At 44.5% G+C, this 17,601-nt stretch overlaps 2 protein-coding genes across 4 annotated transcripts in view; one reads left to right on the plus strand and one right to left on the minus strand.

The window, feature by feature from the left end:
- Positions 1–11,173, plus strand: part of tmem63c (transmembrane protein 63C) — a 33,176-nt gene extending 22,003 nt beyond the window's left edge. For 2 of the 3 annotated variants that reach the window (XM_044047013.1, XM_044047012.1), the window contains exons 6-23: positions 1,079–1,116; positions 1,836–1,978; positions 2,257–2,308; positions 2,426–2,534; positions 3,047–3,285; positions 3,364–3,484; positions 3,648–3,781; positions 3,898–4,020; positions 4,522–4,675; positions 4,781–4,887; positions 5,327–5,413; positions 5,496–5,561; positions 5,634–5,796; positions 5,904–6,009; positions 6,567–6,734; positions 6,825–6,937; positions 7,019–7,093; positions 7,951–11,173. In XM_044047013.1, the coding sequence (XP_043902948.1) occupies positions 1,079–1,116; positions 1,836–1,978; positions 2,257–2,308; positions 2,426–2,534; positions 3,047–3,285; positions 3,364–3,484; positions 3,648–3,781; positions 3,898–4,020; positions 4,522–4,675; positions 4,781–4,887; positions 5,327–5,413; positions 5,496–5,561; positions 5,634–5,796; positions 5,904–6,009; positions 6,567–6,734; positions 6,825–6,937; positions 7,019–7,093; positions 7,951–8,181 (2,229 nt within the window). In that variant the 3' untranslated portion in view covers positions 8,182–11,173. The remainder of the gene's footprint in view (positions 1–1,078; positions 1,117–1,835; positions 1,979–2,256; positions 2,309–2,425; positions 2,535–3,046; positions 3,286–3,363; positions 3,485–3,647; positions 3,782–3,897; positions 4,021–4,521; positions 4,676–4,780; positions 4,888–5,326; positions 5,414–5,495; positions 5,562–5,633; positions 5,797–5,903; positions 6,010–6,566; positions 6,735–6,824; positions 6,938–7,018; positions 7,094–7,950) is intronic. The other variant, XM_044047014.1, reaches the window with a different exon arrangement.
- A 5,185-nt stretch (positions 11,174–16,358) lies between these two features.
- Positions 16,359–17,399, minus strand: ngb (neuroglobin). Its single transcript, XM_044046941.1, has 4 exons — positions 17,292–17,399; positions 16,810–16,918; positions 16,602–16,721; positions 16,359–16,519 (listed from the first exon to the last, which is right to left on the minus strand). The coding sequence occupies exons 1-4, from the start codon at positions 17,387–17,389 to the stop codon at positions 16,367–16,369; spliced, it is 480 nt and encodes a 159-aa protein (XP_043902876.1). The 5' UTR covers positions 17,390–17,399; the 3' UTR covers positions 16,359–16,366.
- Between the last annotated feature and the right edge of the window lie 202 nt (positions 17,400–17,601).

Genomic DNA, 17,601 nt, shown 5'->3' on the forward strand with positions numbered 1-17,601 from the left:
TCACTGGAATGGTATAAATGGGTTGGAGACGGTTGTGTTTCACAATGTAAACGTAAAGGATTTGCTCTTAACCCTTTAACGCCTGCGCCTCAAAATGTCCGCCGGGACTTTTTTGCTTATTTTAACCATAAAATGCCCATTTTTCCAGAATAACTTTCAATGTCTGATGTTAAAATACTATTTGAACAATTTAAAATGAAGAAAAGCAAAAAAGATTTTTAGAAAAAACACTGTAGTTAATACACAATATGACAAAATGAATAATATGACCATTATTATTATTATTAGTTTTGTTTATACTGTATATGTGTGTATTTTATATTTATGTATATGAAAGCACTTTGTAAATTGCTGTTTTTAAAGGTGCTATATATGTATATGTGTGTGTGTGTATATATGTATATATGTATATATGTGTATGTGTGTATATGTGTATATATGTGTGTATGTGTGTGTGTGTATGTGTATATATGTATGTGTATGTGTGTGTGTGTATATATGTATGTATGTGTGTGTGTATATATGTATATGTATATATGTGTGTGTATGTATATATATATGTGTGTATATGTGTATATATGTATGTATGTATGTATATGTGTGTGTATATATATACACACATATATGTGTGTATATGTGTGTGTGTGTATATATGTATGTGTATGTGTGTGTGTGTGTATATATGTGTGTGTGTGTGTGTATTTATGTATGTGTGTGTATATGTATATATGTGTGTGTATATATGTATATATGTGTGTGTGTGTATATGTATATATATGTGTGTGTGTGTGTGTGTATATATGTATGTGTGTATATATATATGTGTACATATATACATATATATACAAAAAAGGCTGTTAAAGGGTTTAAAAAGACCTATAATCACCGCAACAAAAGCTGAGGTTGCAGTGAAGTGGTTACTGCTCCAGACCTATTAAAGCGCCATCCCTGTGTCTCCCTACAGACCGTATTACTATGCAAATAGCACGTGCATGCTAGTAAGTAGCCAGATGTGGTGTGTGCACAGACTTGCATGCACATGTCATGTATTATCTTTGTTTTATGATTGTCCTTGCAGGGCTTCTGCTCGTGGCTCTCATCGCTCTACCATATGAAGTAAGTAAACGGAGCAGCTGCCCTTGTCATTATCTTACCCCCGTCTCTCATCTTCACTCCCATCCTTTTTTCTTTTTTTTTTTTTACTGGCCCACTCGTCCTCAGCAGATGATGTCACCACGAGATGCGGAGGCTCTAGCGTTATATCTCATTTAGCAGCGAAAACAAACTGGTCTGGACCCGTGTGACCGCTGGTGCCGCGGCTTCCCCAGTGAATGTTTGGACTCTTGCGAGGAGTCTGAATGCACACAGCAGATTAAAGAAAAAAGAAAGGGATTTTCATGATGTCCATGGTTTTCCCGTAGTATTATGGTGGAGTTTGCGTGCTTCTGTTTTTAGCTCTCATGCCAGCGGCCTCATCTTGGGATCCCTGGGAAAGAGCAAACCCACCCTGCAAGTTCTCAATGTGTGGGCTGCCATGAGACCAGTTCCCCCCCCTTTTTTTCCTCTTGTCCTCCTTTTTTTTTTTTCCTTGTTGTTGTTGTTCTATTTTATAACACTGGCTTCTCTGAAGCTCCCGCCTGGTAACCACAGCTTCTGGCATCAAACAGTGGTGCCGTGCCACAGCTTTTGTCATGATTAGTTATAAACTGTTTTTTTTTTTGCATGCACACACTTTGTACTTTTTTCAGTGGGAATTTCATCACCGCCTTTTAATGCGTAAAAAGTTTGTGAAAGAGTTTCTCTCTTTTTTTTCTTCTTTTTTTTTTCCTCTGCAGGGATGAGGAGATCCGCAGCAAATGTGGCATCGACGCCGTCACGTACCTGTCCTTCCAGCGCCACATCATCCTGCTCATGACTGTCGTGTGCTTGCTGTCGTTGGCTGTGATCCTGCCCGTCAACCTTTCCGGGAACCTCCTGGGTATTTTTGGCTCCTTCATATGATGGTCCAGCTAGCTGGCTGTTTAACCCTGACCTCAGAATAGGCACGTGGGGGAAGGCCACACAGAGACGACTACACACATGTACACGGGCAGAATTATTTTGTGGCGACACAAAATAAACGCAAGATTGAAATCAACTCGATGTGCTTTTTTCCCGGGTGTTGCTGCACCCTCCAGACAAAAAGCCGAGGGGCTTTTCCTTTTAAGACGTCTCAAAATGAAAATGTTAAAAGCTCTATATCGTCCTTTCTTACAGGCGATAATCCAGAGAACTTTGGACGAACCACGCTGGCTAACGTTGGCGCTAAGTAAGTGAGTCTAATCCGAGTGAAATCTCATGAAATGTCACAGAACACAAAGCACGGGTTTGTCTCGATGTGTCTTTCAATGACGTGAATGTGCTTTTTTTGTTTTGTGTCCGACAGGGACAACTTCCTGTGGCTCCACAGCGTCTTTGCTCTGGTTTACTTCGTCCTCACGCTGCTGTGCATGGCTCACCACTCGATAAGGCTGGAGTACAGGGAGGATGAGAAGGTGGGTCACCCTCAAGGCCTCGTCACACCTCCGCGATACTTGAAAAGTTGTTTTCTGAAAACAAGCAAACATTTCAGCCCTTTTCCAGCACTTTTCCAGCACAATATAATCATATAATTCTTGAAATGAATAGGGATGGGACCGTACCACTTTTCTTGTGTCCGATATCACAAATTTCGAGTATCGATACCAATATTAGTCCGATACAGTCATTTATGAGCATTGAAGCCGTTTACAACACGTTTATGCCGAGTTGTTTCAGAGACATAATTCTCCAACTGTCTAACAAATATTGTTGCCATAGATAGCCCAAACATGACTCGGCTGAAATGCTTTTGCTGAGTCTTAGTGATTTAGACCAATATCGGACCGATATTGACCGATACTGACTCCCAATCCCTTTCTGATGACAGAAAATAAAGATTTTTTGAGACACCGGACAATAAGACTTGTAATTATTTGACAAGATCATGACATAACTGCTTCTGGTGTTTTCCATTTTGGTGTTGCAGGTGGCAAGGACGCTGATGATCACCTCCATACCCAGAGAGATCTCTGACCCAGGACTGATCACCAAACATTTACAGTACACAGTTTCTCACATACGCACATGCACAGTCTCTGCGTGTGTTCCTGGTGACCAACTTCTTCTGCTTCTTCCATTCCCTAGCGAGGCGTACCCCAGCTGTACGGTCACCGACCTCCGCTTCTGCTTCGACGTGCACAAGCTGATGAGGTTGGACCTCGAGAGGTACGGCGGCGACCCCTGCGAGGTTTCCGACGGCAACACAGGTCTGAGGTTGTGACTTTTGTCTTTGTTTTTTTGCAGACGTAAAGCGATGAAAGGCAGACTCTACTTTGCCACAAAGGCCCAGAAAGAGGGGAAGATCATGATCAAGACCCACCCGTGTGCGCAGATCTTCTGCTGTGACATTTGTGGCTTTGAAAAGGTGCGTTTGATCTGTGGGGTCTGATCTGTGCTGCACAAAGACAACACGACCACTGGATGGCACTGCAGCCCAGATGGAGCAGTGACACACAGTCGCTCCACATCGGCTGGGGTTTATGCGGAGTGTGAAAACTGCAGTGGTCTGACATGAGTCTTCCCTGCAGGTGGACGCAGAGCAGTACTACAGTGAACTGGAAGAAAAGTGGACCGACGAGTTCAACGCGGAGAAAAACCGCATCTCTATGAGGAGGCTGGGCATCGCCTTTGTGACTTTCCGCGACGAGAGGATGACCGCCGTGTGAGTGAAGCAACAGCTTGACACTGAGACCCCTCCCCAGCACAGCAGGGGAAGCGACCGTTAACTTCAGGGAGAGACGGGAAAGAAGGCCTCTGACCCTCTTTTCTCTTCCACAGGATCGTGAAGGACTTCAGTCGCGTGCACTGCCGACGCAGACCCCAGCAGTCCAGCATCACCACGGTGGTGCAGTCTCACAAATGGGGGGTCAGCTATGCACCTGCTCCCAGTGACATCATCTGGTCAGTACAGGAAATCACACACTTTTTTTGGTGCTATTTAAACCACCCAGAATCCCCAAATTCTTCTATTTCTATACCGACATATTCTGGTGGAAGGTGTAAACTTCCTCTCTGCACATTCCCGATTGTCATCAATCTATCACTGCACTATGCGTGTCTGTGTTGTGTTGTGTTGTGTTGTGTTGCATGTCGCAGATTCCTCGTCCCGGAGAGATTATATAACAAACGAAGCGATGCATATGCACGGCAGATGAACCAGAGTGACGGTAGCGCTCAGTGTTTGTGCTTCACGCCCGATTGGCCGCATGCGTGCAGGCTCCGGGGTCGAGCAGGGACTTTTGTTCCTTCGTTAAAACTGTGCAGCCAAGTGAAGCTGCTCCCAACCTGCACACTCACCAAGTCAGAGGGACCAAAGTGACCGAGCCGGGTGTTTGTGAAAGTGTCCCGTCTGTCCTGCTGGATGATCGGGAGTCCAGGCTCATTATTTTCTTCCACCGCCAGGGAAAACCTGTCCGTGTGTGGATCTCGCTGGTGGCTCCGCTGTGTCCTCCTCAACATCCTCCTCTTCCTGCTGCTCTTCTTCCTCACCACTCCCGCCATCATTGTCAACACCATGGACAAGTTCAACGTCACCAAGCCCGTGGAGAGCCTGCGGGTCAGCGTCTTTTTTGACTCTTTGACTTTCTGACTCTCTGACCTCGGCGTTTCATCTTGAACCTTTTTCGGTGTCATTAATTAACTGTTTTGCTCTTCGACACAGAGCCCTGTCATTACCCAGTTCTTCCCAACCCTCCTGCTGTGGGCGTTTTCAGTTCTCCTGCCCTTCATCGTCTACTACTCGGCCTTCTTTGAGTCCCACTGGACCAGGTACTCGCCGCTCTCCTATGAAATGGAAATGCCTTCCTTCAAATTGCCTGTTTGCCTCTGTCACTCTCCCTGCACTGTTATTCTGGGCAGGTTGTCATAGAGATGTGACAATAATGTATGCATAGTAAGTGTATAGGAGCGGCACATGGTGACTAGTAGTAGGAGGAGACAACCTCGTGCAGCACCTATGAGCTCCCCTGTCTTTACATAACCTCCCCCCCACACACACACACACACACAAGCATGTTGTGCAAGCGTGTTGCTGCGAAAGACCAAATGCAAATCAACGGTTTACTGGAGTGAGAAGCATACTCATGAACCCAACAGTCGTGTAAATGTGAAGGCAGCCAACCTTACGTCACACTTTATAGCCCTTTATTCATTATTCTGTCAAATAATGGGAACGTTTTGTTGTTGTTTTTTTAACACAATGTTTCAGATCCGGTGAGAACCAAGTCACGATGCACAAGTGCTTTTTACTGCTGGTCTTCATGGTCATCATACTGCCCTCCCTTGGTCTGTCCAGGTACACGCACGGGTTATATTTCTCATGTACATGGAATATTTTTTCTGATCTTTTATTCAAAAAACGTGTTTCCTTCCTGCAGCCTCGACCTTTTCTTCACCTGGCTCTTCGATGTCCACTTCCTGGACGAGAGGGACATCAAGTTCCAGTGAGCTATTGATTTCTTCCTGTACTCGATGGCTCTGTCGCTCGCCGCTAATCGCCGTTCTCTTGGCAACAGGTGCGTGTTCCTCCCCGACAATGGCGCGTTCTTCGTCAACTACGTGATCACGTCCAGCCTGATCGGCACGTCCATGGAGCTGCTCCGCGTCCCGGCGCTGACGGTCTACGCCCTGCGGCTCTGCTTCGCCAAGTCGCAGGCGGAGCGGATTCACGTCAAGCGGGTGAGCAAATACAAAAAAAAAACAACAACAACACGTCAGCTTTTTCTGATGAAAGCGCAGACTTGATTTAAAAAAAGAAAAAAAAATGTCCACTTTTTTATCTGCAGAGTCAGGCCTATGAGTTCCAGTTTGGCCTGGAGTACGCCTGGACCATGTGTATCTGTGCAGTCACTATGACCTACAGCATCACGTGTCCCATCATCACTCCCTTCGGTGAGCGACATGCAGTTCTGCACCTCGTCGTCCTCTTCCTCTCCTCCACGCTGTTACCTCACTGTCCTCTACTGCCTGCCAGTCCGACGCAGACTGTGTGAATTTGCTGTTGTAGTCCCAGACACCCAGACACGGCGAGTTGCGAGCCAGACGCCCACTCTGCTCCTGTCTCTGCCCAGAGCTCACCAGGCTTTTTATTTGCTTCTGTGGCGTAGTCATCAGCCCAGAATCTGCTCGTAGCACACGCTGCTCTGTGCCGTTTACAGCGGGTCGATGTTGCAGTCTCTACAAATATTTGGTGGAGACAAATACTCTGGAAAATATCACATTGAAAATCAAAATAGCTCTTTTTTTTTTTTTAGTAGCTGCTGTAGTGTTTGAGATATTAAAAGTGTGTGTTGTGATTTATTGCTATTTCTTGGATTGACCTCAATAAGGTCATAAATTGGACACGGATGTCAAATAGGATTGGCACCAGTACCTCCAAGTGGGGCAAGATGGATGGATGGATGGATGGATGAAATCTAAAGGTCATGTGTTTTATTGTGCCCCTCCAGGTCTGCTCTATGTGATCCTGAAGCACATGGTCGACCGTTACAACATCTATTATGCATACGTTCCCACCAAACTCAACCAGCGGATCCACAGAGCAGCCATCAGCCAGGTCATCATGGCTCCTCTTCTCTGCATGTTCTGGCTACTCTTCTTTTCTGTGCTCAAATTAGGTACACTATTTTTCTTCTTTTCATCGTTTCCAGAGTGTTTTTGCATCAATGAGGGGTTTTGAATTTGTTGCACGCTGTCCCCTTTTAAAGGTCCTTTGCACCCCATCACCCTCTTCACCTCGGTGTCCCTGCTCTCCTGTATCGTCTTTTCCCTCTTGCGCTTGTGCCTTAGGAAGCGACCAGACAAGTCATCCAGCTACCAGGTCGGTGGCTCGCGCTTATAGTCGGCGACATCGAGCTCAACAAGCGTTGCTCCTCGGTGAATTGTTGTTCTTCTGTTTCAGATGTCTGATCAGCCAGTGGAGGGTGCATTCACTGATGCAGACAGAAGTACTGTAACGTCCACCACTGCCTCCAATGTACAGTTCCACTTCTTTGTCCTATTAGCCTGTCTTCACACAATGAAGACTGGATCACATTTTATTCCTTTTATTTTGTCTCCTTAAAAATTAGATATTGAATATTGTGTATGTATGTGTGTGTGTATATATGTGTATATATATACATATATATACATATATGTGTATATATGTGTGTATTTATATGTATGTATGTATATATGTGTGTGTATATATGTATATACATATATGTGTGTGTATATGTGTATATATGTATATATATGTATATGTGTGTATATATATGTGTATATATGTATACATATACACATATATATATATATATATCTCATAGGAAGTAATGATGATGAACTTTTACTTAGGGATGGGAATCGGTATCAGTCAATATCGGTATCGGTCAATATCGGTATCGGTCCGATATTGGTATTGTAAAATCTGATACCATCCAAAATCATATATGGTATCAAGCTTCACTTTGCACAGACTGTAAAAATGAAAATAAAAGTGCAGCAAAAGCATTTTAGCTGAGTCATGTTTGGGCTGTTTACTACAACAATATTTGTTACACAGTTGGAGAATTATGTCTCGGAAACGACTCAGCAAAAATGTGTTGTAAACAGCTTCATAGCTCACAAATGGTCTAAAATCACTGTAATTGGACTAATATTGGTATCGGTAGAAATTGTGATTATCGGTATTGGTATCGGACACACAAAAGTGGTATCGTCCCATCCCCAATAGCACTTTTCTTGCTTGACAGGTAAATTTAATAACAAGAAGTAGCACAACATGGCAAAACTGTTTAAGTGTATGGATGTTTACATCTTTAGTATAACTATATCTTGATCTCACTTCCTCAGCTGTTTGTGGCGTCTGTGCTACTGGAGCCAGAGCTGGCTTTGACTCCGATGCCCTCCCCGGCTCACCATAGCTACGGCGCGATTTCCAGCCCCCAGGATTCGAGCCACAACCCAGTGGAGGAAGAGGAGTGTGAGGAAGACCAAGCCCGGACCCATGAGACTGAGCTCCAAGACCCACCAGACCTGCGCTGCTCTAGTCCACTCATGGACACTCCTGTAGGCTACCAGTAACACCAGAATTACTCAAGCTGATTTCCATGTGTTCCCTCACCCAGGAAAACACAGATTGATAATTTCCACAATGCTGCGTGTTTGCCACTGACCTCAGACTGTAATTTAGCTGCCTCAGATGCTGAGATTAACCTGGGCTTATCAGATATGGTGGCGAACCTAAAAGGAAGGAATGGAGCTTAAGAATACAGGAGCAGGATCCAAATTAACATCACCACTCTTAATATGTCAACTGGACATGAACCGCCCGTCAATCATTATCAAACAACTTTAACACACAGATCATTTTAGTTGACTTTGTGGAGGCTCAGTCGCCGAGATTCCACCCTTGTCTATGGCTTTATTTGCAAGTAAAAAGGTTCAAACGCCTCAGTCAGAGATACCGTGTTCATGCCGTGCCACTTGGACATGAGTGGAAGTGAAAGTGTTTATCAGAGTGGGTGGTGTGAACAGGCTTGCCCCGACAGACTGACATGAGCGATATCTGGTAGCGGAGCTTGGGGGAGGGGGAGGGGGAGGGTGAGGGCAGCTCTATGCGAAGCCATCTGCAGCGAGAGAGCAGACAGACGGAGGGCCCGGTCTAAGTCAGAGATGTACTGTAATAAATGTACGCTCTCTCCATGGAGGCACAAGCAGCTTGTCTGCACCCGAAGCTTGTCGTAACTTTTATCGATTGCTATTTTTGCTACAGTATTTTTGGTGTAATTGATATTGTGCTTTGGGTTTGAAGCAGCTGCCACTTGATATTTGGCCAAGGATTTCCGGAGTTGTCCAATATAATCGGTGTTTTCCTGTGTATGTGATACAATTGTTGGTTTATTTATTTATTTATTTATTTATTTATTTAGAATTAATAGGTTTTTTTGTTACATTTTTGGAAGAAAAAAAATTCTCGGAGAACGCAAACTTCTGCCAAGGCCACTCGATTTCCCACAGTGTTGATAATCTCTCCCCATCCCACAAGGTTAAATATACTTTATTAAACAAACAATCTGACTCCAGATCCAAATCCAGATCCATTTTTTTCCACCTGGCCATAAGCTAGGCTACAGTACATCCCCAGCAAACATAGCTACTGCCAGCAGCTAATTAGCTTAGCTTAGATTTGTTTTGCTTTGCTTAACTTAACTTTAAGAGTGGAAACGGGGCGAAACACTTAGCCCAGAGCAAGAGACAGGACTGTAACTTTGTGGAATGTTGTTTGTACCTCTGTGCGGACAGAGGTACAAGCCAGGAAGTTAAACTAAGATAATGCAGGTTTTAAGTTAGCTACTGGCGGTAACATATTCAACACATACACTGGGCCGGGTCTACTATTAGTCACACTTGTACCGCTAAGCACAAAAAAATATGCTTTTTAAAAGCATATTTTAAGCAAAATGAATTATTACATGATTATTATGTCAATGAGTGGAAATGGCAGTTTTTTTCCTCCATATGCCGAATATGGCCAAACATGACAACAGTAGTAAAAATGATCAATTCCAAGGCAAAAGCCCAGATTGACACCCACATATAATAAATTGCATGTATTATGCTTTAATGGAAGTGAGATTTCTTTGCACTTAATGGTATGAGTGTAGGCTAACAGTGTATTTGAGCTGGAAATAAGATCAAATAAAAATACACAATATTGCCAAAAGTCATGCCATATGCATGAACACAGCCAAAATGATCCAAAAAAACAACAACAACGAAGAATGAAAAGCCCATAAAATGCGCACAACCGTCCCTAGGCCTGCACATAGAATACTAGGGGTATTCTTTGTCTCACAACAACAAGACAACATTATTAAAATCTTTCAAAGAATCTATTAAGTATAAACATTTCTAACAAAAACATTACCATTACCTGGCTTAATTCCTATTCATTTTTTGAAATATTGCGACCAAATGTCCCAGACTCGCTCCATTGCATGTCAAAAATATAATTATCCTTCAAGTCTAGTTTCACACATGCTCATTCATTCGCGGTCCGTTTCTACGTTTGAAAGTTTTGTATTTGGGGGTTGGACGAAAGGTTTATTCAGAAAACTGAATGTAAATGTTGTTTTCATGTCTCTTGCTGTGCCTTCAAGAAAGAAAAAAAAAATAATTTGTGTGACAATCCAGCATGGCCTGAAATATGCTGCATGGCCTGGAAACTAAAGAGCTGGTGAACAACCAAACACAACAAAAACCCAACCGCCTCGAGTAGTGGTTTTCACTCTTACTAACAGTCAATGCGGTGGGTATGCTTATTAGTAACGCCTGTCCCACACTAGAGGATTTTCAAATCTGACTTAATTTAAAAAAACCAGACCCAACCACAGACACAACAAACTCTGTAACCGATTTTCAACGTTTTAATCCTGAGAAAGCACAGACGAGACGATCCAGTCAAGGCGAACGATTCCAGGCGTTTGGGATCTCACAGAAACTCACGCGATTTAACGTGACTTTGGCGTCGGACGTTCATGGCTGAAACGCAAAAAAAACTGTGGATGAAGTGATGGCTGAGAGGGCGGAATCAACTCGGCTTGTACAAGGTCTGGTTCTAGGGGAAAAGTACACAACATCCATTTCCCGGTCGACTCGCTCTCATTATTGCGGTGGTTCTGCTCACGCCCCAATCACTGTCTAGTCTCATCAAACATGTTTAATCCTTTGAAGACTCTGATGCGTCCGATGACGTAAAGACGTCCGTTCATCCCTCACACTGCAGGATAGTTTGGCCAGATTATCTGTTCAAATCAGCCTAAAATCGGAAGGCGCCCACGATTGTCAAAAGGGCCAAATCGGGACCGAAGTCTGGCCAATTGTCCACGAGTGTGGGGCAGGCTTTAGCAGACAAGCAGTGAACTCTTCTAACTGACATGAGCTACCAACCTCCAAAGATTTCAGTGATGTTTCATGATCTCCTTTTCCTTCATGTTCAGGTAGAGATTTGGAGCCTGACCTTTCAGTCTTGACCTTGTTGTAAACATGTTGAATAAACGGTCTCTAACCAAGATCCACCTACTTTCTTTTCATGATTTCTTTAAAAGCAACACAATGTGGGATTTCAACCATCAAATGATGTCTCCAAGAATATTTGGATGGTCCATCAACTTGGTGAAGGGCACCTCTGTCACAGACTGAGCAGGTCTGCATCGCGTGAGACTTCCGCGCATATGCCGCATGCCGGACCCTGATATACTGGCGCATCAGGGTCCTGTAATATCCCTCTTCGCCATCGGATGGCGGTACAACTCTGGACGCAGAGGATAGGACACGCCTAGTTCACGGCGGAAAGGCCTGTCGGGCAGGGGAGTCGGGGTGTCAGCCGGCTCGTGGTTCGCCAGGTCGAGGCTCGGTTGGCGACTACCTCTTCTGTCGCCGTAAGGTTTTTTTCTGCTAGGTGAGCGGAGCTTAGAGCGGGAGTTCTTTGCGCATGGTTCCAAAATCTGGCCTGCACGTTGGTGCCTTGGGTCCATGCGTGCCGTGTGTGCAAGTATACCAGGGCCAGTCGGTTGTAACAAACAATACCGTATACCAACTGTAGGGGGAGCAAATCCTGCTCTGTGTTACTTTAAGAAAGAGTACTGTGTCTTTATGTCTCGTGCTTTTGTATCGTGGCCTCGTCGGTGCCTTGGTGTTTACTTTTTTATCATGTATGATCAATGAGCTAGCTTTTTGTTGAGGATTAAAAAAAGAAGAAAAGTTTTTAAATGTGTTTAAAAGTGATTTCTATTCCCTTGTCTTATTTAAGAGCGACCGCTCTTTGGACACTTTAAATTGACCGTAGGTGTGAGAGTGAAAGGTTGTTCGTCTCTGTGTGGCCCTGCGATGGACTGGCGACCTGTCCAGGGTGTACCCCGATTTTGGTTTCCATCTGAGAGGGTTTATTATCCTTTTATTGTACTTCCATAAAATTGTTGACATGCTATACATAAATGAACGCTGGCAGCAGAGAGAGCTTAAAGTGGTCGGTGGAGAGAATCGAGTTAAAACTGTTTTAAAAAAAAAAAAATCAAAGAGCATGTCCCGTGGGTTTTGCTTCCAGAAGCTTATTTCACAGATCATTACACACACTTTCCTTTGAGAAATAATAAAAACATATTAGGATATTCTTAGCTGTAATGTCCATGCAAGGTCGTCCATTTTGATGCTTATAACTCGTTTTATTGTATCCTGTCATGTCCGTCACTGTTGGTTTGGCCATCTGAGGTCTGTGTGGACATTAGCTTTCCAGATGTGTCTGTTCCTTCTTGCTCTCAGTTATGAAATAATCATGTGTCTCGCATGTACGCGAGTTTAAATGCGAGCCTGCTGTGACTGTGGTGCGCGAGGGCTCCAAGAACGCTGAGGTTAAGGGGCAGCCCGCGTTTGAGAGCGATCTCCGTCAGGCCAACAAGTTTTGATCTGTCAGAACGGGAAGCTCTTTGATCTGAAATTAAAATGAATTCATCTCATCGTGTGCCACGGGCTCCTTGTTACACTCCTCTACTTAGGTCTGTGTGATGTATGACTTAAATGAGGTAAGTGGTACTGTAATGTGCCTTCAGGATATGTGCACATGGTTTATGACGCCGAAGCTTACCATTTAAAGGGATAGTTAGACACTGTGGAAAAGTTTGCCTCGTTCGCGTCCGCGTTTGTAAAATTAGCACTAGCGAGAGTCTGTGGCTGCTAAGTTTTGGGTGGAAAACGACCATCATGTCAACGTACAAACGCGACTTTCTCGTCTTCCAGTGAACGCAGGTGAAACCACGCCAGAAGAGAATAGTGCTGCTTTTATCCAAATCACAACGGAAAGTGGTAACGCCAAAGTGCATCTCCCTTTTCCTGCAAAAAACAAAACAAACGGGTTTGTGGCGTTGTATGGTGTACAAATTGCCTGTCATTATATACAGTGCTTCTTCATTTCAAAGAGTTGGAAACAAAGAAAGAATAGTCCCTGACCTTTCCCCAGTCACCCGTGGCAACTGCTAAGAGCATGTTTCTTGGAGAAAGGTGAATATTGCCCGTCTTGCTGCCCAGATGCTGGAAGTCAAATTTAGGAAGTATTGTTTTAATACATAGGACATTGTGAAATTTGCCTTTAATGTTCTTCACAATACGACATAATTTAGGTTGCCAACCACACGGAATTTTACCACTCACCAGTAAATTAGTAGTAGTAGTAGCAAATAAGTCATCTTTTGTTATTATTACATGGATATTTTGGTGATTTGGTAGCATTTTTTTATTAATAAAAACCTAAATTTTAGGTTTATTTTAGTCACAAAACATACATCTGCTTTAATTGTACACAGTTCCTGCTGTGTCCACTTCTCACTCAGCATCCACAGCGCTGGTTAGGATGAGTGGGTGACAGAGCAGTGCCTTGCTTCCCCCCCTTCAACAACAACAACAAACACACACACATCTCTGGACCATCACTTATCGGTCGCCATGACAACGCTGAATACCCCATCATTCCACAACACATTGCAGACTTTCTAAAAATAATGTGCGTTGTATGTTGTTTTTTGTGTCCCCCCCCCCGGCAGACTCTTCTCCAGACGCGGGAGCAAATCCTCGTGCACTTCGAGGGAGTTCATCATTAGCGCGAGGGAAATGAACGCAAACGCTGTTTTTTTTTTTGTTTTTTTTTACATTATTAATAAACAACCGCAGGGCAGACTCAGTGAGGGCGAGGACCCTGTTGACTGTGCACGGAGACAGATAAAGGCCATGTCAGCAGCTGCTCCAACAGCGGGAAACAGACAGTGGGTTCGTCATGGATGTGACTTCTTTTTTCTTTCTTTTTTCTTTTTTTTTTACAATTTATACAGCCAAATTGTAGGTATTGGTTGAACATAACCCCGCGTGTTTACATAATCTATCATAATTACACTCCTTTTTTCCATGTCCCTCATCACTTTTCAGAGGAAAACACGTGATGCTCGAGCAGCAATGTCTGTTATCGGCGTCTGTGTGAACGCGGAGACAAATTCCTGACGGTTTGGTGGAGAAGTGAGTATTCAGTGCTCGTGTGCCTGGAGTCGGCTTCGTCTACGTCTTATGTAATGGCGTATTTCCACCGGCTCTACACGGCACGGCACAATAATAACGTTGCGTCTCCACTACAAAAAAAGTACCTACTTAACGTGGGCACGTGTGACGAGTGAAACTGCGGTGACCTCGTTTTATACGCGCACACACACGAGTGACTAGTGACTTTACACCAGACTCCTGTAGTTGTTGGAGATTAACGCACGTTTTTTAGGAATGTTAAGTGGTTTTCACTTATCTACAATTCGGCACTGTTCGGCTTGATTTGTGTCCACGCGTCTCCGGAGCACAGCCTCCTACTCCACAGACAACAGCGGCAGCGGTCGGTGATGCCGCTCGCGATTGCCTGCGCTGTCCCTGAACACACCAGACTCCTCTGTTAAATATAAGAGATTTCCCTGGTAGTTGTTGGGAGACTAACCCACGTTTTTAAGATTGTGAAGTAGTTTTAAGTGATCTACAGTTCGGCGCTGTTCGGCTTGATTTGTGGGTGAAAAAAAAACACACACATGATGACTTTGTGTAGCAACAAAACATCCACTTTATTTAGTCTCAAGTAAGGACACGACACATTTTTTTGAGTGGGGTGGAATCCGGTTTACAAAGAGCATCTGTTTGTGTTCATCATGTGTTGTTGTTGTTGTTGTTGTTGTTTCGGTGAAGTCTAATGAGGTAGACAGTGACATGCCCAATACAGTGTGTATAGAGCTGGATGCAAGGGCTGGAAAGTCCTCGTAAAATAGTCAAATAGAAAGCTCTGCTTTTATTCTATTGATAGTATTTCTCTTACTGTATATTGATTAAATAAAATCAGCCTCAAAGCAATTAGTTTTATACATATATATATATGCTGTACATCACATTTGGGGTAAAACAGTCAATACTCAACACTAACCAACGCGTCCATTTCAGGATATAAAAATAAACCTTTTAAAATGTAAACTCAAAGACTAAAGCGATAAAAACCACGTATCAGCAGCTTGGATTTACAGTTGTATGGTTATTATCTAATACTTGGCACACTGTTGCTAAGTTACTTGGCAGTATGACTATGGATGTAAATAACAGCCGAGGGTACAGCATACAGTCTTATGGCAGCAATTATTATAATAACAATAATAATACACACATATATCGGATAGGTTTCATCACACTGCGTCGGCGTTGTTTGTTTTTGTAGGTAAATCCACTCTGTGTTGGAGCGACACACGCCACTCTGCTTATCTCCGAGGAAACGACACAGTAAACAATCATCACCCAAATAAACGAGTATTTACAGTACGACGGAAAACAACGACCACAAACCGCCGAGGAACAAAAAAATGCCACACTTCCGCCCGTCACTTTAGAGGTCACATAACAGTCTATAAGTTTAAGAGTTTAACAGTCAGCTTGAAGCCTATTGAAATACGAACAACCTCTACAGGGGAGAGCATCACACGCACCATAACAGTCATGGATCACCGAAGAAAGCTATCAGAGTGTAACAGTTCTTGTCATTTTTCCATATCGCGCTGCTTATTATGAGTCGGTTAAATGTCCAACGCTAAAAGAGGTGTGATGAAGTGCGATATTCATTAAAAAAAAAACGCAGTAATGATTGTGATTTCGTGATTCTTCATCCCAAAGGTTTAACAAAAAAAATAAAAAATAAAAAAATCACCGTGTACCAGTTAGATAGAGAGCTGCCGTGCTGGCCACAGTAATTGTGTCACAGTTTGAATTGTTAGTGTATGACGCGTAAATAGAACAGCTACTGTTTTCACAAATGTGCAAACTGGTTTAGGATACACATCACAAAGTTTCACGACAGTCACTGCTATTATTTGACTATATATACATAAATATATGTATATATATATATCGAAGCCATTACATACATAGAGACTAAGCTGCTGTCCTGTTTCTCAGTGTGAGGAGCTCTGGTCGAAAACAAACCGCGCGCGCTCGGATTCTCGCCGTAAACCCTGCAGTGGGTCGACGCAAAGGTAAAGCGTAAGCACACGCCGTGCTGTGACCCCCTCCCCCCACACACGCACACACACCACCGTCACAGAGCAAATGTGTCACAGCCAGAGCCACAACGCTGCAAGTTACACAACCTTATTCCATGGCAACCGTGGTTGAGTGATTTGAGAGCAATTGCTCAGCAGCCTCGCTGAGCGCCTCAGTCGGCCTTGTCCTCGCCATTCTTGGCCCACCCCCGGCTCATGGCTGCCACCACGATGCTGTACATGCTCAGCCAGGCTTGACGCAGCGGTGCCGTGTAGGCCTGGCCCAGACTGCACTGCAACATGTAAAGCAGGGACTCACCCACCACCTGCAGGAGTTCACACACAAACAAAGCAAGCATTAGAATCGACTCGTGACTCTACTTGAGACACGCACTCAAGGGGACGTACGGCAAATGACTGCGTGTTGACGCCCACGGCCTGATGCTTCCTCCCGAGGTTGAGCAGGAAGTCCTCCAAGGAGGGGAGGTCGTCGAGGTGGCTGACGGCCGCATCGATCACGAGCATCACCTGGTGTACATCCAAGAGACAGAGGTGTGCGTCAGAAAAGACGCTTGGACGCTTGGCGCGTGTGGCTGCTGCGGTGGACAGAGCTCACCTTGGTGACGTGTTCCAGGAACTCGGGGCTGGACAGGCAGTCTTGTGTGGAGCCATGGTTTGTGTTGTAGTTGAAAAGGCTGAGGAGCGCCGGGTCCAGCTCAAACAGTCTGCCACACACACACACACACACACACACACACTATTGCATAAATCATACGAGTAAAAATAAAACCCCTCCTGCCAGTGTGTCCGATTTAACCCGCAGCGATCGCAAAGTAAATCTGGATTATTGCAGCCTGTCGCCAAGCAACAAGTCAAGCCTCCGGTGCCTGTGTGGGGAAAGTGTGCAGCGGAGGATTTATTATGATTCCTTTCTGCACACCTGCGGTCCATATTCTAAGCAACGACACAGAAAACAGTAAGATCCCATTACATCAAATGTCATTAGATCCTTAATGTGGCAGAATAACAACCTTCAATGTGTCCCCACAAAAGTCCGTCTACGTCCGTCTGATCGATGCTGAGCGTGTGGGATGTTACCTGGAAAACATGATGACGCCGTGAGGAACTTTGTTTTTGCCCAGGCTCTCCCAGCTGCCGCGGATCAGCTCCTTGTCCTTCCCTGACAGCTTCTCCATCCTCGCAGGCTGGCAGTCAAGTTCTTCTGGACGGGGGGAGGCAGGGGTGGGGGGGGGGAGGGGCTGGGATGTGGAAACACAACACAACTCCTCTACAGGACCAGACGCCTCAGGCTGAGGAAAGCCATGACACTCTTAGTGAATCCGCACGCGAAAAACCTCCACTAGACCACCTGGAAAACAAAGTGGAGCATCAGGTGTTAATCATGCAC

Source organism: Solea senegalensis, linkage group LG16, assembly GCF_019176455.1.
Source record: "Solea senegalensis isolate Sse05_10M linkage group LG16, IFAPA_SoseM_1, whole genome shotgun sequence".
Taxonomy (NCBI): domain Eukaryota; kingdom Metazoa; phylum Chordata; class Actinopteri; order Pleuronectiformes; family Soleidae; genus Solea; species Solea senegalensis.

Coding starts and splice junctions, on each gene's coding strand:
- ngb (XM_044046941.1), bottom strand. CDS start 17,389: ATGGAGAAGCTGTCAGGGAAGGACAAGGAGCTGATCCGCGGCAGCTGG. Junction 16,919..17,291: donor GGCGTCATCATGTTTTCCAG/GTAACATCCCAC, acceptor TGTGTGTGGCAG/ACTGTTTGAGCTGGACCCGG. Junction 16,520..16,601: donor TCAACACGCAGTCATTTGCC/GTACGTCCCCTT, acceptor GAACTCCTGCAG/GTGGTGGGTGAGTCCCTGCT.